This window comes from Coregonus lavaretus, assembly GCF_964263955.1.
Source record: "Coregonus lavaretus genome assembly, chromosome: 3".
Lineage (NCBI taxonomy): Eukaryota > Metazoa > Chordata > Actinopteri > Salmoniformes > Salmonidae > Coregonus > Coregonus lavaretus.
In genome coordinates this window covers 3,475,271-3,494,447 of record NC_139990.1, presented here as the reverse complement: position 1 = coordinate 3,494,447, position 19,177 = coordinate 3,475,271, and the positions used below count along the sequence as shown (strand labels likewise).

The window sequence follows — 19,177 nt, the reverse complement described above, 5'->3', positions numbered from 1 at the left end:
TTTTTCACTTTGAGCACAACCCTGCTGAACATGACTTTATTTTATCCAAATATGTTAAAAGTGACATAGGTGGCAAACTACTGTAGGTCTACTTTGGGTACCTCAGTTGGATGTTCATAATCACACTTACACCCAAAGACCCTTCAAACAGCTTCATGTTTGACTTGGAGACAGGTGATCTTCCCCTCAAATCCTGCTGACCATTGACACAAGGATGTGTTTGGTAGTCCCCCCAACACCTGCCAGACCAGTCTCACCTGGCCCGGTAGGCCCCCCAACACCTGCCAGACCAGTCTCACCTGGCCCGGTAGGCCCCCCAACACCTGCCAGACCAGTCTCACCTGGCCCGGTAGTCCCCCCAACACCTGCCAGACCAGTCTCACCTGGCCCGGTAGTCCCCCCAACACCTGCCAGACCAGTCTCACCTGGCCCGGTAGTCCCCCCCAACACCTGCCAGACCAGTCTCACCTGGCCCGGTAGTCCCCCCCAACACCTGCCAGACCAGTCTCACCTGGCCCGGTAGTCCCCCCAACACCTGCCAGACCAGTCTCACCTGGCCCGGTAGTCCCCCCAACACCTGCCAGACCAGTCTCACCTGGCCCGGTAGTCCCCCCAACACCTGCCAGACCAGTCTCACCTGGCCCGGTAGTCCCCCCAACACCTGCCAGACCAGTCTCACCTGGCCCGGTAGTCCCCCCAACACCTGCCAGACCAGTCTCACCTGGCCCGGTAGTCCCCCCAACACCTGGCCCGGTCTCTGATGCGGTGGAGGGTGAAGTCATCAGTCCATTAATCATTGTGAGTAGGTTCAGTAGTTTCTCTTTAGTCATGGTAAGGAAAAACTCTTGGCCCTAAATATGAGACCCAATCATCCAGTCACATGGTCGCTGCATATGTTGAATGATGTCCATGGAAAGTACTTTTAGTCCACAGTGGTTATACATGGAGAATGGGGCCTCTGAATTGATTCATCAATAAACGTCCTCAACTGTTTGTGTTGGCTGTTTCTAAAAAATAATCAATTCATTTATTATACATTTCTTACAAAAAGGTTCTGTAGAAATGTGTATTATTTGTTTTGACATCCCTTTCCACACTGTCAGTAATGCATTGTCGTTACATCATGTTTATCCATTTTCCCAATACACAATCTGTTAGTAAATGGGAATGTTAGCTAATAGATTAGATATCTTCACCACTGGAGAGATAGCAGGCAGAAATATATTCCCATGAAGGGTCATCATCAGGGTATTGGTGGCCATTGAGGATGTAAGTGAATCACTTTGCAGTTGCCACAAATATTTTGCTTGTATTCCTAGCAACAGGTCTTATTGACATAAAAACTCTTGCCATTATTTCAATATGGTCAGCTGATGCTGAGTGTACATTGAAGACCGGTGATTTGGACCTGTACCCCTTTATTCAGGTGAACTGCAATGGTTTCCTATTTATGGACGGGTAGAGGAGCGCAACTCGCCTCTGGACCAATCAAAGGCGAGCTACCAGGTGAAGGAAATCTCTAACTTAGCTGATTATAGAGACCTGTATGGTGAACTAAAAACCGTGTGTGGACTGCATCTGCGCCACTCAGAATCAACTCTTCCTATAAACACTGTTTTTGCACTTTATTTTATTTTTTTAAAGAGGGTTTATATTTTTATAGAACAATGGAAACTACATATAGGTATTTTCCCGTTATTCTCCTGTATCTGAGTTTGAGCCTATTCAGCTATGCGTGGTGTTCACCTGTGGATGTATATGGGAAAGTGGTGGAGCTCGTGTCGCCAGGAGAGGAATACTTGGATGAAATGTCAGTTCGCTCCTTTTTCAAACTGTTAGAGAAGCGTGTGCAGTGCCCTGGTGTGTCGTGTGAAAAGGTAACTTTTTTTTCTTACACTCGCTTCAACTTGGTTTTAGGAAAGGTCGAGGTCCAATCTGCAGCTGTCACTGTGCCGTGCGCTACATATAATGGTATACAGCGCTGTCAGATAATGGAATACAGCGCTGTACATTTTGGCATAGTGCTTTTACAGACTTAGCTTGTTAAACCTACATCTGTATTTTTTTATTGACCAGTCTCGAACCAAGTCTTTTATTTATTAATTATTGATACATATATCGTGAGCATTGAGCAATTTAAAAGTTGAATGCGTGCCCCATTATAATAATTATGATTATAACAATAGTGATTCTTGCTATTATTACATTGGTATTATAGAGAGATTACACGATGTGAGCATTGCAGATAGTTTGTACCAGATTTTTGTAACTGGATTTATTCAATCCATTATGTTCTACCAATGATGTAAAACACCTGATCAATGTTAAAACAATTCCATGTGTTAGGGTATTATCATAGATTCTAGCAATGACTTAGACTTAAATGGCTTATGTGTAAAAAAACTTTTTTTAAATGCATAGCCTATCCATTACAATGATATAACCCCGATATAATATTTTAATCCCCAATGAATTTGAAAGTCGTGGTTGTATCACCCTTTACTGCAGCTTGTTTAAACGTCTTAATGATTGGGCATTCTGTTTTACTTAAAATTAAGAAATTCATTGTAAAACATTTTTTTTACCCTGTCCATCATGCACCACAAATACTCCAATAACTGTTCATTTTGGTTTCCTTTGATTACAAAAAAAAAAAATCCATTATTCTCTTGTTCAGACATTGAAGGCCTTGGACTTTACCATGGCAGGTGTAATCTGCCCTTGTGACCATGTAGAGGAAGTCACATGTTATGTGAGAGATTGGCCAAACATGTTTGGGACTAACACTAATGATCAGTATTTAGACAGCGTGTTCTGCTAATGCAACAATGGCTTGAGATCGTACTCATGTGTGGTGATGATACTGGAGAATCAGGAAAAAGTGTCTGCGCACTTCCAGTCAGATGCACATTTATTTTAATGGAGGCTGAGCTTTCGGTCAGTTGACCTTCATCAAGCTCAGCCTTTTTTAAAAGAAATGTCCATCTGACTTGAAATGTGCTGAGACTTTTTTTCTGTTTCTCCAGTTTAGCATTTTGCCTCCAGCACCTTAACTAATCGGTTCTGGGTTTGTGGTAGAGTCTGTACAGTATCATGTTTTAGATAATAGGCAAAGTCACTATGTCCTGACTCAAAAAGCCAGAGCATAGCTGTTTTAAAGATCAGAAAATTAGATTTTTATGTCGCACATTCACCCAACCCAAACTCCTTTACCTTTGTGGTCATAATGACTGCCTATACAAGATCTTACGTTGGTTTTCTCTCATAAATTAGGTCTATGTTTGTATTGAGTACATAAATAATCTACATGAAACACTGAAGCCACCCTGCTTGTTTCTAGTGCCTCTCTGTGCAGTCAGTAGACCAGCTGGTGGGTAACATCACCAGCACTGGTGGTCTCCTTCACCAGGAGGGCTTCTTCAGAGTAGCAGCAGGATGCTGCCTCTACCTCAGCTCTCCCTCAGAGGCCTGCTCTGCCGTGAGGGCAGGGAGGTGGGGGGATGAGACGGACCACTTCATCCGTGAGATCACAGGCTATGGGGATGGACACAGAGACATGGAGCGCAGTGGGATAGAGACGCTGCTCCGTAACCTGAAGAAGCACTACAAGCATGATCAGCAGTATGACCAGGTTGGTGCTGCTGTGCTAATAAGAATAAGAATATATTTTTATATACTGTGCCTTCTAAGGTTGTGCAATAGAAACCCAATGAACTACCGTCATCAACAGTTAACTATTTTCCGAACCAACTCATTTGAGTAGATTTTGTTTTTGAACAAAAATATTTATATTCTATTCAACTGTGTATGTCTGTCCCGTGTTTTATCGTGGTCATTTAGCAGTGTCTCACTGGTCAAGACATCTTCGAGGAGAGCAACGTGTCAATGAATGATGGTGGCCCACACAACATGGATGTGGTGTTTGGATACATAGTTTACCATGCTTTACGAGGTGACTGCATGACTGCCAGTGCACTGCCTGAAGAAGGCTACTTTCTGGATTTCATATTCAACCCCTTCGGTTCTGACAACATTACCATACACGGTACAGTAAGAAACAACTATTCCCTATGTGTACGAAATGTCCATGCTGTAATATTGCCTTATAACAAACGACTATCCCCATTAGTATGAATCATTTTTCTCATACTGTTTAGTCTTATTACACTGTAACGGCATGCTCCTGGCTGTACAGTAACATCAACCTACTCATTAATCCATGTTGTGCCATACATAGTTCATAATTCATTTAGCATGATGCCCTTGTGGGGCTATGCTATTAACGTTACCCTCTAACCCTATGTTAATGTTACCCTCAAACCCTATGATATTAACGTTACCCTCAAACCCTATGCTATAACCCCATGAAGCCTGGATTATGAGAGTTTATATTACTGTTCCCCAATTGCCTGCTAATATATACGCTACCACCATATTACTGTTCCTCAATGGCATGCTAATATACGCTACCACCATATTACTGTTCCTCAATGGCATGCTAATATACGCTACCACCATATTACTGTTCCTCAATGGCATGCTAATATACGCTACCACCATATTACTGTTCCTCAATGGCATGCTAATATACGCTACCACCTTACTACTGTTCCTCAATGGCATGCTAATATACGCTACCACCATATTACTGTTCCTCAATGGCATGCTAATATACGCTACCACCATATTACTGTTCCTCAATGGCATGCTAATATACGCTACCACCATATTACTGTTCCTCAATGGCATGCTAATATACGCTACCACCATATTACTGTTCCTCAATGGCATGCTAATATACGCTACCACCATATTACTGTTCCTCAATGGCATGCTAATATACGCTACCACCATATTACTGTTCCTCAATGGCATGCTAATATACGCTACCACCATATTACTGTTCCTCAATGGCATGCTAATATACGCTACCACCATATTACTGTTCCTCAATGGCATGCTAATATACGCTACCACCATACTACTGTTCCTCAATGGCATGCTAATATACGCTACCACCATATTACTGTTCCTCAATGGCATGCTAATATACGCTACCACCATATTACTGTTCCTCAATGGCATGCTAATATACGCTACCACCATATTACTGTTCCTCAATGGCATGCTAATATACGCTACCACCATATTACTGTTCCTCAATGGCATGCTAATATACGCTACCACCAACTAACCATATCATTCTGATTAATCGCTGTAGAGCTGGAAGGTCTTATGAAGAGCCTGCAACTGGGTGGAATCCACGAAGAGGACCACGATCATGATCACAGAGATCAAGAGGGACACAAAGATGACTATGGTCACGATGACCACGTTGACCATGACCATAGTGACCACAGTACCGTTAGCGGTGGTCGGGGGGGTGGAGGTGGAGGTGAAGCCTTCAGGCAGAGTTGTGAGAAGGGGTACCACCAGAGGAACAACAGCAGCTGGGAACTGGTAATTATTATACTCAACCACCATGGTGCTTTGTGGGTAATTAGGTCAAGGCCATCACTTCAATCTCCTAAAGAGACCTTCAGGGGCTTAACGGCGCACACACACACACACACACCCACCCAGGCTCCTTCACTCTTACTCATTGTCAGACTTCTAAACCCCTGGTGTCCGCTGCATCTCCAGTGCATTGTAATGAGCCTCAGATGTGCAGTAGATGGCCTGAGCTATTGGCAGCTGTAGGATTCTGCCCATGGTAATATCTATATTAGAGAAGTCTTGAATGAGAAGGAATACTGCTGAGGGATAATAACATGTTACTTGTAAGAAATTGGTCCCCGCTTTGTGAATGCCCAATGACATCTTACCGTTAGTCAATCAGTTAGCAATAAGGAGTGTCAATTCAAAGAAAAGGCCCATGGGCCCTGGTCAAAAGCTGTGCACTGCAAAGGGTATAGGGAGTTATTTGGGACACAGTCAGATACAGTATTTGGACAGAAGTATATTAATTGAAGAATTTTACATTGACACACGGCACTGCATTTTCAGCTGTAATAATTACCACATCGGGGGGTTTATAAAATACTGCCTGTTTCCTCCATGTAGACGTGTTTCCTCCCTGTTTCCTCCATGTAGACGTGTTTCATCCCTGTTTCCTCCATGTAGATGCGTTTCATCCCTGTTTCCTCCATGTAGACGTGTTTCAGCCCTGTTTCCTCCACGTAGATGCGTTTCAGCCCTGTTTCCTCCACGTAGATGTGTTTCAGCACTGTTTCCTCCACGTAGACGTGTTTCAACCATGTTTCTTCCATGTAGACGTGTTTCAGCCCTCTTTCCTCCATGTAGACGTGTTTCATCTCTGTTTCCTCCATGTAGACGTGTTCCATCCCTGTTTCCTCCATGTAGATGCGTTTCAGCCCTGTTTCCTCCACGTAGATGCGTTTCAGCCCTGTTTCCTCCACGTAGATGTGTTTCAGCCCTGTTTCCTCCACGTAGTCGTGTTTCAGCCCTGTTTCCTCCATGTAGACGTGTTTCAGCCCTGTTTCCTCCATGTAGATGCGTTTCAGCCCTGTTTCCTCCACGTAGATGTGTTTCAGCCCTCTTTCCTCCATGTAGAAGTGTTTCAGCCCAGAGGAGCTGATAAAGATCCATGGGCTGAATGGATCTAGCCTGTCCAGGTCTGACGTGGCCCGGCTCAGCCCAGCCCTGGTCCAGCAGATCCTCAGTGGGGCCTGCAACAGCACCTCTCCCCCCACTGGACCATCAGATCAGCTCAGCACCACAGAGAGTGAGTGGAGTACGACAGTCCTAGCCACTGTGCTTCTGCCTCTGCATTGCTTGCTCTTTGGGGTTTTAGGCTGGGTTTCTGTAAAGCACATAGTGACATCTGCTGATTTTAAAAATGGCTTTATAAAATAAATGTGATTGATAATTGCTACAATACACACTAAATTCAACACTCATTCCTTTCCTTTTGATACAGAAAGGCCCATTCCTGCCTCTTTATTTTTTTATGATAATGGAAATATAGAGAGACTATGCAGAAATAAATGTACTATGTTTATAAATATGAATGCTCCAAAATTCAAACTTGTTAAATTTGATCATTAGGCAAGACTAGAGCCTATTTCATTAGGCAAGACTAGAGCCTATTTCATTAGGCAAGACTAGAGCCTATTTCATTAGGCAAGACTAGAGCCTATTTCATTAGGCAAGACTAGAGCCTATTTCAAGCATAATCACACAATGTTTACTGTATTATCTAACAGACCTTCCGTGGCTTGATTTGCGTGAGTACTGCACTGTTATTATATTTCGAACCTCCTTCATGTTAATTATCTCTCTCCATAGAGTATGTGTATGCCTCCATAGCCAATCTGCTGATCTGTCTAGCCGCCCTGGTTGGCGTTATGGTGGTGCTGTGTATCTCCTGCAGCAGTGTCTTCCAGCTCGTCATCCAGTTCTGTGTCAGCCTGGCCGTGGGCTCCCTCACTGGGGACGCCCTGTTGCACCTCCTGCCTATGGTGAGCACCACAGTACCCTATTCACATTACTGAGCCCAGCTGATTCAAGCTGAGCTGTACTGTGCTGGCTTGGTTATGCACCCATCAATGGTTTCTGGAAACGTGCTGGAATGTACAATGTGAAAAGAAAACCACTTATCTAGCCAGCCAGACCTCTTCCTCCTCAACTCTTCATTAAAGGGTTGTGGTTAATGTCAGTGCGACCCAATGATCAGCCAGATGTCTGAGGGACCTTATGATTAGTCAGAGCAACACACAGTCCCCCAGGGCAGAAGTCTGGAGGGGATACTTCCTGCTGCTGCAGCTCAATCCATTTAGATCCATCATGTCAACATCGCAGGTCAAAGTATTAGCAGGCTGTCACACCCTATCATCACCTACAGTATAAAATAATAACGATGTGATTATGGAACAAGAACGACACCGTCAGATCGGGAAGACAGAGAAATGTCCCCCTGTTGCTTCAGGGAATCTTGGGACATTACAAGATAAGAGCAACATAACACTGTGTCCCAATGGTCCGACATGGCACCACTTATTGAGAGGACTTGATTGGTGAAAGCAATATGGTGGATAGGTACTGGTCTCCACTCTAGACTTTCATCTGTCAGTAGTTAGTGAAGGAGGCCATTTCAGAGTAATGGACCCTGCACAGGTTGATTGCATCGCCAGTATAATAATAAATCATATAATATGCCATTTAGCAGACGCTTTTATCCAAAGCGACTTACAGTCATGTGTGCATACATTTTTAGTATCTGGTCTTGTGTATTGGGGGTTACACTTCACTTGAACCTGCCTTCATAAGAGTTACATAACACTTTCATAACACTGTCATGACAATGACATAACACTGTCATAACAATAACATAACAGATGTCTTTGGGCTGACTGTGTCTGACCGGGTTGTGACCGTGTTTCCTCTGTTGGTTCAGTTCCTAGGCCTCCATGTTCACAGTGAAGGAACAGACCACAGCCACTCAGAGGAGGTTCCAGACTACATCTGTAAGATACTGGTGCTGATTGCTGGCATCTACTGCTTCCATCTCATGGAGACTATATTCTCCATCGTCACCACACACAAGGACAGCCATCACCATTCCCCACATCACCATGGGGTGAGTAGTGTCTATCACCTGGGCTGTGTTCAGTAGGGGCACAACGTAGCAAAAATGTTTTGCAACAGGAACAAAAACCTGTGTTCTTATTGGACAAGGTCAGGTGGTACTTTCCCATTTCACACTGTTTCTAAACCTTATCTTCTTACTGAAAACCACTGTTCTGTCAGCTTACTGGTTTGGTGGATCCATGGTGAAAATAACTCCCACACATGTACACTTGCAATACACCTTTGATAAAGTGCAACGTTTCGGTCACAGAAATTCGTCAGGTCTTACTGGTTCCAAAAATGTGAGAATTGTTAGCTATCACAGGTCTGCTCTGTGTTGTGATGTTCTGAGCACAGACGTATACAGTCTCAGTCAAAAGTTTGGACACACCTACTCATTCAAGGGTTTTTCTTAATTTTTACTATTTTCTACATTGTAGAATAATAGTGAAGACATCAAAGCTATGAAATAACACATACGGAATCATGTAGTAACCAAAAAAGTGTTAAACAAATCAAAATATATTTGAAATTCTTCAAATAGCCACCCTTTGCCTTGATGAGAGCTTTGCACACTCTTGGCATTCTCTCAACCAGCTTCACCTGGAATGCTTTTCCAACAGTCTTGAAGGAGTTCCCACATATGCTGAGCACTTGTTGGCTGATTTTCCTTCACTCTGCCATCCGGCTCATCCCAAACCATCTCAATTGGGTTGAGGTCTGGGGATTGTGGAGGCCAGGTCATCTGATGTAGCACTCCGTCAATCTTTTTCTTGGTAAAATAGCCCTTAAACCGCCTGTAGGTGTGTTGGGTCATTGTCCTGTTGAAAAACAAATGATAGTCCCTCTAAGCCCAAACCAGATGGGATGCATATCGCTGCAGAATGCTGTGGTAGCCATGCTGGTTGAGTGTGCCTTGAATTCTAAATAAATCACAGACAGTGTCACCAGAAAAGCGCCCCCACACCATAACACATCCTCCTCCATGGTTTACGGTGAGAACTACACATGCGGAGATCATCCGTTCACCCACACAGCGTCTCACAAAGACACGGCGGTTGGAACCAAAAATCTCAAATTTTGACTACAGACCAAAGGACACATTTCCAATGGTCTAATGTCCATTGCTCATGTTTATTGGCCCAAGCAGGTCTCTTCTTCTTATTGGTGTCCTTTAGTAGTGGGTTCTTTGCAGCAACTCGACCATGAAGGCCTGACTCACACAGTCCCCTCTGAATAGTTGATGTTGAGATGTGTCTGTGACTTGAACTCTGTGAAGCATTTATTTGGGCTGCAATTTCTGAGGCTGGTAACTCTAATGAACTGATCCTCTGCAGCAGAGGAAACTCTGGGTCTTCCATTTCTGTGGCGGTCCTCATGAGAGCCAGTTTCATCATAGCGCTTGATGGTTTTTGCGACTGCACTTGAAGAAACTTTCAAAGTTCTTGACGTTTTCCGTATTGACTGACCTTCATGTCTTAAAGTAATGATGGACTATCGTTTTGTCTTTGCTTATTTGAGCTGTTCTTGCCATAATATGGACTTGGTCTTTTACCAAATAGGGCTATCTTCTGTATACCCACCCTACCTTGTCACAACACAAACACATTAAGATGGAAATCAATTCCACAAATTAACTTTTAAGAAGGCACACCTGTTAATTGAAATGCATTCCAGGTGACTACCTCATGAAGCTGGTTGAGAGAATGCCAAGAGTGTGCAAAGCTGTGATCAAGGCAAAGGGTGGCTATTTGAAGAATCTCAAATATAAAATATATTTTGATTTGTTTAACACCATTTTGGTTACTACATGATTCCATATGTGCTATTTCATAGTTTTGATGTCTTCAGTATTATTATACAATGTAGAAAATAGTAAAAAATAAAGAAAAACCCTTGAATGAGTAGATGTGTCCAAACTTTTGACTGGTAGTGTACATTGTGTCATTGTGTTTCCAGGAGGAGTCTGAGCCCCATCACTGTGACCATGTTAAAGTCCTGGAGATGCACATGCAGGAGAAAAAGAACAAGCAGTCCGTATCACAGACTGACCTGGTAGGTTCTGTACCAGTTATTCACAGACTGACCTGGTAGGTTCTGTACCAGTTATTCACAGACTGACCTGGTAGGTGCTGTCCCAGTTATTCACAGACTGACCTGGTAGGTTCTGTCCCAGTTATTCACAGACTGACCTGGTACGTTCTGTCCCAGTTATTCACAGACTGACCTGGTAGGTTCTGTACCAGTTATTCACAGACTGACCTGGTAGGTGCTGTTCCAGTTATTCACAGACTGACCTGGTAGGTTCTGTCCCAGTTATTCACAGACTGACCTGGTAGGTTCTGTCCCAGTTATTCACAGACTGACCTGGTATGTTCTGTACCAGTTGTTCACAGACTGACCTGGTAGGTCTGTACCAGTTATTCACAGACTGACCTGGTAGGTTTTTCACCAATTATTCACAGACTGACCTGGTAGGTTTTGTACCAGTTGTTCACAGACTGACCTGGTAGGTCTGTACCAGTTATTCACAGACTGACATAGTAGGTTTTTCACCAGTTATTCACAGACTGACCTGGTAGGTTCTGTCCCAGTTATTCACAGACTGACCTGGTAGGTCTGTACCAGTTATTCACAGACTGACCTGGTATGTTCTGTACCAGTTGTTCACAGACTGACCTGGTAGGTCTGTACCAGTTATTCACAGACTGACCTGGTAGGTTTTTCACCAGTTATTCACAGACTGACCTAGTAGGTTCTGTACCAGTTATTCACAGACTGACCTGGTAGGTTTTTCACCAGTTATTCAGACACACCTGTGATGTTCAAACAGAGGTCAGACAGAGGTCCATGACTGAACAGCCAGTATCCTAGTAAAGCTGTGTTTTTACCCGACACAGTATGTAGTCTTAAGTCTTTACTACCCGTGTCTCTGAACACCTTGTCCCCCACTAAACCATTCACACCTGCTGTAATTCACATGCTATACTTCTGTGATGTTCTGATCCGGTTGAAGGTTGAAAGTGAGCGCAGTGAGGACACAGAGAAAGCCTTTCCAGAACCAAACCAGCGCTCAAGAGGTAAGATGGACAACCTGGGTCAACATATAACCTGTTCAGAAGAGGTGAAATATAGGTCAGGGTCTGATGGTCAGGGCGTTCACTGGAAAGCTGTTATACAGTAAACTCACTGTGTGAGTCAAGTCTAGTCAATGATTACACACATCCAGCATGACAAAGAGTAATGTGCATCAAAGAGCTGTGTTCACTTACACGAGGAACAGTAATAAAGGGATTCGTTACTACAGGGACGAAACATTTTAGCTGCAGATGCAACCAAAATCACCCCGTCATCATTGTAAATGATAATATAAACAGTGACAATATTTTTTTTAATCTGATGTGATTAAAATGAGACATCATTCTTTATGTAATCTTTATAAACAATTCAAGCACAATATTCAACAGTGTAGTTGGAGCCACTCTACAGTATAACCATTTAGCAGACGCTTTTATCCAAAGCGACTTACAGTCATGCGTGCATACATTTTTTGTGTATGGGTGGTCCCGGGGATCGAACCCACTACCTTGGCGTTACAAGCGCTGTGCTCTATCAGCTGAGCTACAGAGGACCACTTGTGCCACTTCACTACATTCCTAAAGAAAATAATGTACTTTTTACTCCATACATTTTCCTTAACACCCAAAAGTACTCGTTACATTTTGACAAGAAAATGGTACAATTGATGCACTTCATCAAGAGAACATCCCTGGTCATCCCTACTGCTTCTGATCTGGTGGACTCACTAAAAACAAATGCTTTGTTTGGAGCGTGCCCCTGGCTTTCCGGAAATAAAAAAAAAACAAGAAAATTGTCCCATCTGTTTTGCTTAATATAAGGAATTTGAAATGATTTATACTTTTACTTTTGATACTTAAGTATATTTAAAACCAAATACTTTTAGACTTTTACTCAAGTAGAATTTTAATGGGTAACTTTCACTTTTACTTGAGTCATTTTCTATTAAGGTATCTTTACTTTTACTCAAGTATGACAATTTAGTACTTTTTCCACCACTGGTTCCTACAGATGTAGGATCTTAATTTGATCACCCTGTTGTTGCAGGAAATACAAACATGTAGTATATTCAAGGTTTAAAAATACTTCTAAAGTTTGTAATTTCCACTTTAAAATGTCAGACTTGATTTGTCCCAACTAAAAATGTATCAACCCCTACAAAATGTCCATTTAATTATAATCCAAACAATAATACATATTTCCTGTTGCTGCAGGATTATTTTCCTGCTGTGAGAAACTGGTCAAATTAAGATCCTACATCTGTATTCCGTTTTCCAGCCTAATGGCATTGGCTAATCAATAATGCTGTCGTTGTAAAATATGAATTTAGACACATGATTAACAATAGCCAAATTTGACTTGACTTCTTTAGACGACTGAGCCTTTCTCTGAGTTTCCCTTCTGTCTCTCCCCTCCACTAGAACGGCGTCTGCTACCCTACATGGTTACCATAGGGGACGGGATACATAACTTTGCAGACGGCCTGGCTATCGGAGCGGCCTTCTCTGTTTCCTGGAAGTCCGGCCTTGCCACGTCTCTGGCTGTGCTCTGTCACGAGCTGCCTCACGAACTGGGTGAGTGGAGCACGGACTGATGCCTCTAGTTGGCCATGTTGAAAAAGGCTCTTGAGAATGAGACCCCCATCCACATTGGTACTTCAGATGTTGCTTTATATGAATTAATGTATTTTAAAAAACAATGTTAGATTTGTTTGATTTCAGAACAATATGTTTTTTTTCTTCAAATAATCAAGTTTTAGAATAGATGAGTAGTAGTGGTAGATGATTAGCCACTTCTCTCGCCATCCAGATTCCTATTCACACAATCCCTCCAATGGCATCAACATAGGACCTACATTTTATCACTGACATCCCTTTAAACCTCACCTCTCTGAGTTTTCTCCATCCTACATCTCCCAGGTGACTTTGCTATCTTGCTGCACAGCGGGTTGTCAGTGAAGAAGGCCTTGATGCTGAACGTGGGCAGTGCCCTCACATCCTTCATCGGACTCTACATCGCCCTCACCATCTCTACTGACCTGGCCACCAAGCAGTGGATCGCGGCCATCACCTCTGGTCTCTTCCTGTATGTGGGTCTGGCTGATATGGTCAGTACACTAGTTTTACCACGTTCTCAAACAGGCTGTACCCTAATGCCCATCTTCCTCTATAAATATTTCTATATTTGGACAAGGAGTTAAATGCAGTGTATCGTCTTGCTCCTTTCTCCCCCCAGCTCCCCACCATGGTGCATGTGGACAACCGTAGGCCCTGGCTCATCTTCCTGCTCCAGAACGTAGGACTGCTGTCTGGCTGGGGCATCCTGCTGCTCCTCTCTCTGTATGAGGAAAATATTGGCATCTAGAGCCTCCTAGTCCTAACACTGTGCAGTACAATACAATGGATTTGTATACAATTACAAATGACACTGTATGTAAGCTTGATAATTCTTGATAATTCTATATGATACAAGATTTCCTCAAAATGACTTTTCTAGATGATATATGAGATTCTAGTCCAGTTCTGTTGTATCTTACGTATCTAACACATAGAAGTGTAGTCTGTTGGTGTTCAGTATGATCCTGCTGTTGGTGTTCAGTATGATCCTGCTGTTGGTGTTCAGCATGATCCTGCTGTTGGATTTCATCTGTATGCAATTAGTTCAAACTGTAATTTATACCACCGATATTTATAATGGGACTCACAGATCCTCAGGCTACTTCCTCTCTTATTGCCACGTCTTTTGTATAACCACATACCATAACAGTGTGACTGTACAGGGAAGTAGGTAGATGCAATTTGAATTTGTGATCGTATGAAGTGTGAAGTTACCGGTAATGCAGATGTTGACAGTGAATATACATGTGCCACCAATCCCACAAAACCCCACAAAAGTTAGAAAATAAGGTAAGAAAATAATAATTATGATACATGTTGTTTCTGTATATCTTTCCTTGTTTAAATTGAGCACAGCCTTATACTGCGTTATATCTTTTCCGGCTGCAGTATTTTGTCATTCTGTCCCCAGTCTACCACTCAAGAGAATTCCCTGTGAATGGATTCAGGAAATAACCTCCTAGATACTTTATCTGACATGATTAATGACATCGGCAGTTTCACTGTTCAGAGTCCACACTCCAAAGACAGACCGCTCAAGTCCATGGATCGCAACGTCTGACCAATCAGAGGTGGACCGTCATTTTTTAAATATTTGACAGTAGATCACCAGTCAGCATGGTGATCTACTGTAGTTTATCTGATTTCCAAGAGAGGGGTTATAAAGAAGGGTTGGTACAGCAAAGTATATCAGCAGAGATGACGGCCATTGTGCTTTCCATTTGATTAAATGGCCATAGTAACAGTCAGAGCAAAGGAGTGGAGGGGCTGTAAGTCAAGGCATTGGAGTGCGTCCCAAATGGCACCCTATTCCCTACATGGTGCACTACTTTTAACCAGTCCTGGTCAAAAGTAGTGCACTATATAGGGAATGAAGTATGACCAACAGTAAAGAGTAAGGGCAATAGGGGTGTGGACCTGCATACAGAACGCTCAACACAGGTATGACCATAAGTCCAAGGGAGTCAAGGGGATAAGATGGATCATTTGTGGCCTTGCAATAAATATTTAGAATAATCTCTATGCACACCAGAGCTACAGATAAGATTATAGGTTTAAATCGCTCATCTTTATTGTTGTCAAATAAAATTCTTAAATTAATAGAAAAGATAAGATGCTTGTTTGTTTAGAACCACCACCATATGTCAGTGGCCTAGAGAGTTACATCCAAGCTGTTTAGGCTTGGTTAGACTCTCAGCTTTGGTCCTGTTTTCTCTCAGCTTCGGTCCTGTTTTCTCTCAGCTTCGGTCCTGTTGTCTCTCAACTTCTGTCCTGTTGTCTCTCAGCTTCTGTCCTGTTGTCTCTCAGCTTCGGTCCTGTTGTCTCTCAGCTTCTGTCCTGTTGTCTCTCAGCTTCTGTCCTGTTGTCTCTCAGCTTCGGTCCTGTTTTCTCTCAGCTTCTGTCCTGTTGTCTCTTAGCTTCTGTCCTGTTGCCTCTTAGCTTCTGTCCTGTTTTCTCTTAGCTTTCGGTCCTGTTGTCTCTTAGCTTCGGTCCTGTTGTCTCTCAGCTTCTGTCCTGTTGTCTCTCAGCTTCTGTCCTGTTTTCTCTTAGCTTCTGTCCTGTTTTCTCTTAGCGTCTGACCTGTTTTCTCTTAGCTTCTGTTATGTTTGAAACAAATACTTGAGTTGTGAGGTGATGATACACGTTCAATATTAACTTGATAGTAAATTGAGGAATTTGGTTCCGACATGATTGATCAAAAAGTATGATGTTGCTTATAAATAGGGATTTGTTCAAATTGACCACCGGAGGGAGCTCTGAGCCTAATAATGTCATGTCTTACCTTTTGCCTTGAAATTCACACCAGACACATTTACATTTCTGAAACAAGCATCATAATATGACAATGATGTGACAATACTCTACAAAACAATGTTGACGCAATTGGCAGCGTAGCCGTAGATGTGTTATATAACTATTGTGGTAAGCCTGCCAGTCGTCTTTAGAAAGCACCCATTCATTTATTCATAGACAGACTCATGCTTAGCTGTGCAGGATCGAATGTGGAAAAGATAGGCCCTATACAGACATCCAGTAACTTGTTTTAGCTGCCAGATACAGAGGAATATGGTAGGCATGTGACAGAAGGTATGACATTCCATGAGGTTCCTCAGATACAGAGAGAAAGAGCTGAACGAACTATCATGTGAAGAATCTATTTATACATTATGCAAATGCATTGTTATTCATAATTTTAGCAGAACTCCATGTCACCGATGTTGTCTTTGATGTCAACAGGTAAATAACTCATTTATGTTGCTCTAAAGACTGTTTTATTTTGTACTTTACTTTTTATATTTTTCATTTGCACTGTGAGTTGTGCATTGTGGTTGCCTTTGTAAGAACCCTATTGTAAAACAAGAACTGCTTTAGATAAAAATATTACTTTTGACACTGACACTATGTGTTGACATGGAACACTAGTGTCATTCGCTGTTGAAGTATGAGAGTGGGCTGGGGAGGTCCATGGTGGGCTGGGGAGGTCCGTGGTGGGCTGGGGAGGTCCGTGGTGGGCTGGGGAGGTCCGTGGTGGGCTGGGGAGCTCGGTGGTGGGCTGGGGAGGTCCGTGGTGGGCTGGGGAGCTCGGTGGTGGGCTGGGGAGGTCCGTGGTGGGCTGGGGAGCTCGGTGGTGGACTGTGGAGAGTCGTGGTGGGCTGGGGCAGGCCGTGGTGGGCTGGGGAGGTTGGTGGTGGACTGTGGTGGGCAGGGGAGAGCTGCTCCTGCTTCTCCCACATGGGGACACCCTTTGTGTCTGGGTAGAAGTCACAGACTGAGGGTATTAACACCATCCCCTGCCTAACACCCCATCCCCAATGCACACAGTGGCAGGCAGGAACACACACACACACACGTAAATCCTTCAGTGTCTCTCTTTCAGTCCTTTTTCATTTTTCGAACCCATTCACTGAAAAACAGCTGTTGTTGCGCACACACACACACACACACACACACACACACACACACACACGTTTGTTTTACTATCCTTGTGGGGACCAAACAATTGATTCCCATTCAAAGTCTAACCCTTAACCCTAACTCCTAACCCTAATTTTAACCCTAAACCCTAAGCCTAAAATAGCCTATTTCCTTGTGGGGACTGTCAAAATGTCCCCACTTGTCAGAATTTTCCTTGTTTTACTATCCTTGTGAGGACTTCTGGTCCCTAGAGGGATAGTAAATCCAAAAAAACACACACGTACACGGTTAGTGGGACAGAAACCACAAATTAAGCGTTAAATGAAGAAACAGGTAGCCGTGTTCTCAGGGGAGTGGGGCTCCAGTCTCGATACAAAGGAAAGAGTGTGAGACCAAAGAGTAATTCGCAGAGACAGACAGACCCAGCTATGCGCCTCACCACTTCACTAGCCAATTAAAGGTTAGCCCCTCTTATCCCCCTCACCACTTCACTAGCCAATTAAAGGTTAGCCCCTCTTATCCCCCTCATCACTTCACTAGCCAATTAAAGGTTAGCCCCTCCTATCCCCCTCACCACTTCACTAGCCAATTAAAGGTTAGCCCCTCTTATCCCCCTCACCACTTCACTAGCCAATTAAAATTAAAGGTTAGCCCCTCCTATCCCCCTCACCACTTCACTAGCCAATTAAAGGTTAGCCCCTCTTATCCCCCTCACCACTTCACTAGCCAATTAAAGGTTAGCCCCTCTTATCCCCCTCACCACTTCACTAGCCAATTAAAGGTTAGCCCCTCCTATCCACCTCACCATTTCACTAGCCAATTAAAGGTTAGCCCCTCCTATCCCCCTCACCACTTCACTAGCCAATTAAAGGTTAGCCCCTCCTATCCGCCTCACCACTTCACTAGCCAATTAAAGGTTAGCCCCTCCTATCTGCCTAACCCCTTCACTAGCCAATTAAAGGTTAGCCCCTCCTATCCCCCTCACCACTTCACTAGCCAATTAAAGGTTAGCCCCTCCTATCCCTCTCACCACTTCACTAGCCAATTAAAGGTTAGCCCCTCCTATCCCTCTCACCACTTCACTAGCCAATTAAAGGTTAGCCCCTCTTATCCCCCTCACCACTTCACTAGCCAATTAAAGGTTAGCCCCTCCTATCCCCCTCACCACTTCACTAGCCAATTAAAGGTTAGCCCCTCCTATCCCCCTCACCACTTCACTAGCCAATTAAAGGTTAGCCCCTCCTATCCGCCTCACCACTTCACTAGCCAATTAAAGGTTAGCCCCTCCTATCTGCCTCACCACTTCACTAGCCAATTAAAGGTTAGCCCCTCCTATCCGCCTCACCACTTCACTAGCCAATTAAAGGTTAGCCCCTCCTATCTGCCTCACCACTTCACTAGCCAATTAAAAGTTAGCCCCTCCTATCCGCCTCACCACTTCACTAGCCAATTAAAGGTTAACCCCTCTTCTCCCCCTCACCACTTCACTAGCCAATGAAAGGTTAGCCCCTCCTATCCCCCCTCACCATTTCACTAGCCAATTAAAGGTTAGCCCCTCTTATCCCCCTCACCACTTCACTAGCCAATTAAAGGTTAGCCCCTCCTATCCCCCTCACCACTTCACTAGCCAATTAAAGGTTAGCCCCTCTTATCCCCCTCACCAATTCACTAGCCAATTAAAGGTTAGCCCCTCCTATCCACCTCACCATTTCACTAGCCAATTAAAGGTTAGCCCCTCCTATCCCCCTCACCACTTCACTAGCCAATTAAAGGTTAGCCCCTCTTATCCCCCTCACCACTTCACTAGCCAATTAAAGGTTAGCCCCTCCTATCCACCTCACCATTTCACTAGCCAATTAAAGGTTAGCCCCTCCTATCCCCCTCACCACTTCACTAGCCAATTAAAGGTTAGCCCCTCCTATCCGCCTCACCACTTCACTAGCCAATTAAAGGTTAGCCCCTCCTATCCGCCTCACCAC

The 19,177-nt window shown here is 43.7% G+C and overlaps 1 protein-coding gene across 1 annotated transcript; it reads left to right on the top strand.

Moving 5' to 3' along the window:
- Positions 1-1,667: 1,667 nt before the first annotated feature.
- On the top strand, positions 1,668-14,031 carry LOC311119815 (zinc transporter ZIP4-like; the record flags this gene model as incomplete). The annotated part of the gene is made up of 12 exons (XM_084157788.1): positions 1,668-1,877; positions 3,341-3,631; positions 3,841-4,045; positions 5,222-5,460; positions 6,574-6,745; positions 7,309-7,481; positions 8,417-8,599; positions 10,549-10,644; positions 11,606-11,669; positions 13,089-13,241; positions 13,587-13,774; positions 13,903-14,031. The coding sequence occupies 12 exons, from the start codon at positions 1,668-1,670 to the stop codon at positions 14,029-14,031; spliced, it is 2,103 nt and encodes a 700-aa protein (XP_084013914.1).
- Positions 14,032-19,177: the final 5,146 nt, after the last annotated feature.